The 6,190-nt window shown below is 33.6% G+C and overlaps 1 protein-coding gene across 1 annotated transcript in view; it reads right to left on the bottom strand.

Moving 5' to 3' along the window:
• Positions 1 to 6,190, bottom strand: part of LOC108573167 — a 73,075-nt gene that overhangs the window by 8,535 nt on the left and 58,350 nt on the right. Inside the window, exon 4 of the mRNA XM_017935556.1 lies at positions 3,291 to 3,432. Within this exon, the coding sequence (XP_017791045.1) occupies positions 3,291 to 3,432 (142 nt within the window). The remainder of the gene's footprint in view (positions 1 to 3,290; positions 3,433 to 6,190) is intronic.

The following is a 6,190-nucleotide window of genomic DNA, read 5'->3' on the forward strand; positions in this document are numbered from 1 at the left end:
ACGTAAATTCAATTGCACCCTTCGCTGTGCATGCTCTTTTTACATTAAATTTTTTTGTGCACGTCCTACTGCGTTTAATGTACCTAACGGTATAACTCGTTCAAAGAGAATGCTTTCAGGCCGACTACGTTCTACGTCTTCGATCCTACATTCATTATTCGTTAAAAAGAAACCGGTGCCGTTAAAACTGCACCAACGAAATTTCCGTCGCGTCCTCGATGCGCGAAATTCTATTATACCGTTCAACAATATTCCTACGAAATTTATTTACCAAATACTTGCTAAATTCGTATAGGAGAGCTTGCCGAAATTTTTATCAATTCTTCGTTTAATCGAAAACACAATTATGGAGCGATTTTTTTTTTTTTTTTTTTTTATACAATTGATAGAATTTTTCTGTCGAAGCAGAGAAAATGGTCGAATAGGATCGTGATCAAGCACTTTTACTGCTTTAGGAAACCTCTGAGAAATTTTTACCAATTCCTCGTTTAATCAAGAACAGAATTATGCAACCATCTATTTTCCTTTCCATAGAAATTCTTAGTAAACTTTTTTTTAATTTGTGTATACAATTAATAGAACTTTTCTTCCGAAGAACAGATGAATAGGATCTTGATCAAGCAGTTTTACTCGCTTTTGGTTGAGAGGAAAATTTTAATTAAATTTCCACCGAAACAGTGTGTTCGTGTAACTCCTCGTCGAACACCTGAACGTTGTGAATCGACGGAGTATAGAGTGTACGTAATCTTCGGTTCGTCATTTATAAAAGAAATACGAAAGTTCGCCGGTATTCTACACAGTGAAAGCGACGAAGACCGCAAATTTCGCAGTTGCTTCTTGCTAAATAATCGCTGACCTCCCTCTACAAAAGCTGCCTCTTTGTCTGATGGAACTTTTAATCGGCTTCACCGACCCGCAGCTAATTATCGACTAACGTTATTGAACAGGACACGGGAAAACGCATCGTTTGGCCAATTTTCGAACACAAAGTGAACGTCGTTAAACGCCGGTATAAACATTTGGAAAAATGTTCCTTCACTCGTTAAACAGCGTAACGAGATGATTAAAAGTATCGACCTTCGCAAATTTCATTCTGCACTGAAAATATCCTGTTGAACGAAGTGATTGACAATCGATACAAATTGATTACCGTTTAATTATCGGTAAATTATAATAATTCACCTTTACTGGAAACGAAGGAGATTAGACGCAGAAGTAAATTTATATCGATATGTATAATTTCTTTTTTTTATCACATTTCAGATTGAAAGAAACTGTCAGTAAGTGAACAGTAAGCGATCTAAACTGGAAAAAATTGCAGATTGAAAACTGCAGTCATTTCGAATACATCTACGTAAATGAAATTGTAAAATTTCAATAGAAAGGTAATAACCTGATTTGAAAGAAAAAATTCATTATATGATTTCCATTTCAAATGAAATCAAATTAAAGTGAAATTTCCTCAAAATAATTATACTTAGAGAACAATGCCTTACTGAAATTCGAATGTTAATTAATTTTACACTTGATCTGCCTCTCTTGTATTATAATGACGTGTAAAAGTACAGGTGCACTGTGTGGAAATTAACACAGCGGATGCAGTCGCGACATTAGAGATAAAAGTCAAGGTTAGCCTACAATTTTATTCCATTACGCGTTCGTTACAGTAACATTAATATTAATTAACGAATGTGCACGTCTAGATTCTACAACAAACAAAAAAATCGTGCGTCACAGTGAATTGATTTGAATGTTTCGACACGTCTACCAAACACACGCTAATGGATTCCTAAATACTGCGAGAAATAAACGAATTACGGGACCGAATTTATTTTCAAATTTATTACCACATAATCGAGATTTCCCTCGTTTTCGGGTGTCAGTAGCAGACGTTTCAACTCAATTGGAAGGTTTCAAACGGTTAAAAGTTCGGTGAAAAGATTTATTCGTATTACAAAGCTGTAAAGTACTTTATTCAAATTGGCCTTTTTTCGCAAATTGCTTTTTATATAAGTATCGAATTCTTTATATGTAAATTTCGTGGAATTTTATTACACAAGAATTTTTCAGGTCCTCTAAATGTTAAGCAGTCTTGAGACGCCGAGAATGTCGGTAAATCAAAAGGATATATACTACCTGTGGCTAAATAATAATAAGAGAGAAATGAAAAACGGTTGATAAAAAGCCAAGTTTCGTGCGTCAAAGAATTCCAGCCAGGTGTGAATGGATTTTGTCCGAAAAATTTCTATCTATGACTGAATTCTTTTGTCACAGAAAAAAATTTGCGCGTCACAAGGAAACTCCAGCAATCTAAATATTTCGATTGACCTGTCGATCGTTAAATATTAAGAAATTTAAAAAGTGAGTAATTTCATTGGTCGAAAATCTTCGTATGGTAATTACACATATCGCGATATTTTTTGCTTCCACAAGGGTAATACCAAAACGAAGCTCAAATTTGAGAATTATAAAATTTTAGAGAATGGCAATGGTAATTCATAAAATGCCAAATCAAAAACTGGAAACTCATTTTTTATGTTATTATTTCATATCGTACCCATGAAACTATTTAAAATAATTTTTATCATGCACTGTATAGCCTTGGCCGAAAGAGTTAAGTATCTTTATTATTACAGCTTCATTAGGAAAACTATTTTTTTGAAACCTTTCAGTTGTTCATCATATTTTATTGGCCAGATCGAAGGAATTTTAAAACAGTTGACAGAATTTATAGTGAGACTTGTATATTATTTATATTAAAGAAGTGAGCAAATACGTCAAACAAGAAGCTATAATTGTCAATCATTAGAGCAAAGGGTGTCTCGACAAAATTAACCAAAAATAATTGGTTTCTTCCTAGGAAAAAACTCAAGTTTGAAAGTATCCTTGGATTTGAGCTAAGTATCAAAGCTCAAATATGGTTTCTTAAACTTGGTATATTTAATTAGATTTTTCCAGCATTAAGAGAAACAAAAATTGAACCTGAGAATTTTTCTCTAACCACCCTCAAAAGAAATCACGCATAAAGATCGCAAAATACGCGATCTTCTTAAACGCGTAATTTGCTTTGCAAAATTTTTCCGAGACACAGAAAAACTTTCTGCTAATTATAATTGTATCGTTTCGTTCAGTATCTCGAGTGAAATGAAACGAAATCGCTTGTATTTATTCTGCTGAAACAAAACACGCTTCAACGTCGTGGATTTTTAATACCTCCATAGAGGAAGGATGTTTTCGACCAAGAAATTACCCGTTTAACAGGTTAAAAGGAAACCATAATTTTCGCTCACCAACACAGCGACTTGAGGGATCCGTTCAGGCTCGCCGTGTGATTTCTCCTTTCGATCTCTTGGGTAGTTTTCTGGTATTTCTTGTAGCAGAGCTCGTACTCGGGCTGCACCTTGTGCATGCAGGGTGCGTGCTTCAGGAATTCTGTAAGGAGAGGAAGAAAAAAAGACGGTGGATGAAGTTGTTGCGGTGAGAACATGAAAACTGAAAATGCTGCATCGCCAGGAATAGAGGGGAAATTTTTGCATACTCTCGGTAAACGTAGAAAGTAGCCGCCGCAGTGAAAGATATAATTAATAGAATAAAATATTAATTGAATCAGCGTGAAAGTTGAAACAGCTGTTCGATGCGGTAATTTTTGTAAAAATTAAAATTGATGTTCTGTGCGATAATTTTTATAAAGATATTAGTGAAACGTAGGAAGTATTCTGTGGATAGTTCGAATTTTTAGTAGGTTCGTAGAAAATAGGAATTTATTAAACGAAAATTCTCGGAGATTAATTTTCGGATAGTGCCGGGTCAAATGTGACCCAGTACTAACATCTTTTTCGTACGCAAGTGAAATTATATATTTTTTTAAATTTTACTGGACATTCTATTGTTTAGAATTATATGCATATATAAAATAACAAACATGTTTACAATATAAGAAGAGGAGTCGACTCTGATTTGAATGAAACAAGAGACATAAAATCTAAAAGTCGAGTCAGCGAAGGTTAATAGAAGCCAAAATATTTCTATACACCATATTTATGATGTAGAATATGTATTTGAAAATTATACATGTAAATCGGTATTTTGAAAACGTATATTTATGTACTAATTTTAATATACTAATACACTAGTTTCATATTTCTGACGTCAAGCTCCCGAATTATTGATCACCCTTCTATTTTGACTTCAAATCTACGAAAATTCTTCTTAAAACCAAAAAATTTTCCAATCTTAAAAAAACTTCAAACAATTCCAGATAAAACAAACACAATGAGAGTGTATACTTAAATTCTAGCAGCTAAATATATTAGTCGATGTAGGTTTTCGATGTGTAAACTCACCTTGCCTACAACCTTTTAACTTTCCGCATTGTAAGATCAAGTATTTTTCCATTTTTCCCTCAATTTCTGTTCGATAAAATTATTTTAAGAATTTCAAAAAGTCATGGTATCTTCATTTTTATTCCAGCGTTGGATAATAACTGTTTCGTCCAGTACACAGCGAGTACCTACCTTTTGTCTGAAGTGTGGCGCAACGGAAGGATTAAAAGCACCAGCGAAGAAGGGGTCATTAACCTATACATTTGTCATCTAGAATAACGATAACGAAGAAACAATTGCTCTCGTGTAATAAAGTCTCTATATTGTTAACGTTCGTTCTGTAAATTTCATCGTTCCTACATCGATACATTATTAACTTTCTAACGAAGCGCTGTGTTTTCGTCGTTCTTCGGTAGTATATCGAACGAAAACTTGAATAAACATAATAACGTTACTAACAGAGCCGGTTATCAGAGGGAAATCGACCGAGTCGCCGTTTCTAAAGTCGATTACAAATATTGACCCATGGAAAAACACGGAAAACACGGTACACACCGATGTACGCTCGAATCATCTTTACATGCTTCCAATTCTCGCTCGCATCGATTTTCATCGATTACCTAGTTGATTTTTGTGCTCCTCTGAACGATGCAATTACACTTTTACCTACTTTCTACATGAAACCTACGTACAAAAATTGGTACAAATTATATACTGCTAAAAGTATATGTTACCTATAAAAAAAATAAGTATTCTAATGATAAATTTTAATTATTACTGCATATGTCGAATCTTTGCTCTGCAATTTTTTTTTTTTTATGCATTTATTAACCCATCCATTACTATTGGCGCCTATAGGCGTTTTAAAAATTTGCTCGCACTACATTGTTGGAGCCTTTTGCTGCATTTTCACACTAATTTAATATATAATTTTATCCTTAAGCATTGCCATCTTAATTTAATAAACTCCCTAAACTAAAATACTAAAATAATACGACCAAAATAACAAATTTTGCAATCGTGGATAAAAATTTACCGTCAGTCACTTACGCATTAAAATCTGCCGTAGCGAAAAGGTTAAGATACATAGAAATAGAAAGAAGGAATGATTAAAAAAGGCCAATTTTGGCATACGGCCGGAACGAAACATTTTTTTACAGCATGATTCTACGCATCCTGAGGAACGAAAAATGTAATTGTCATTTTTCCCGGAAATGATGGGAGAGTTATGAAAAATGCGGTTCAAGGTAAGAGTATGGCCATACTTATAACTTATATTCCGTCTCGTTTTCTTCGGACGATGATCTGTTCGTAAATTAACCACTTAGAAACTCATATTGAGTATTATTTACAAAGATTGTTGTACATTAGTGTTTAATAAAAACCAAAAATAATGAAAACTAATTAATGACAAATTAATCGAAACAAGGAATTCTTTGATGACACAATGCTTATATTCTAAGCAATCAGGAACCAATAATTATTTATTTTAGAAGTGATAAAAGTTATAATAATAAATACAATAAAGTAATCGTCATGACAGTGATACAATAGAAAAGTAAGACTCTAACAGAATTTGCATTTCTAAACTGTGTATCCACTATGAAAGCCAGAGGAAAAAGTATGATCTTACATATCAGTCTAAACATATACATATGTATACAGTGTTCTGTTGAACTACGCATAGGTTTAGAGAGGTCCCGCGGAAGTATCCCCCGGTTTTACGGAAAACTGAAGTCTGATCACATGCACTGTGTGTCAATTGTCGTACATTGCCGTTAGAATAATAACAAACGAAGTAGGTCGTGTGTAAAGACTTAGTTGTTTACTAAGAGACAGTGTTTTTCCAGAAAAGGATAGAATATGTA

Source organism: Habropoda laboriosa, unplaced genomic scaffold, assembly GCF_001263275.1.
Source record: "Habropoda laboriosa isolate 0110345459 unplaced genomic scaffold, ASM126327v1 scaffold124, whole genome shotgun sequence".
In the NCBI taxonomy this organism is placed as follows: domain Eukaryota; kingdom Metazoa; phylum Arthropoda; class Insecta; order Hymenoptera; family Apidae; genus Habropoda; species Habropoda laboriosa.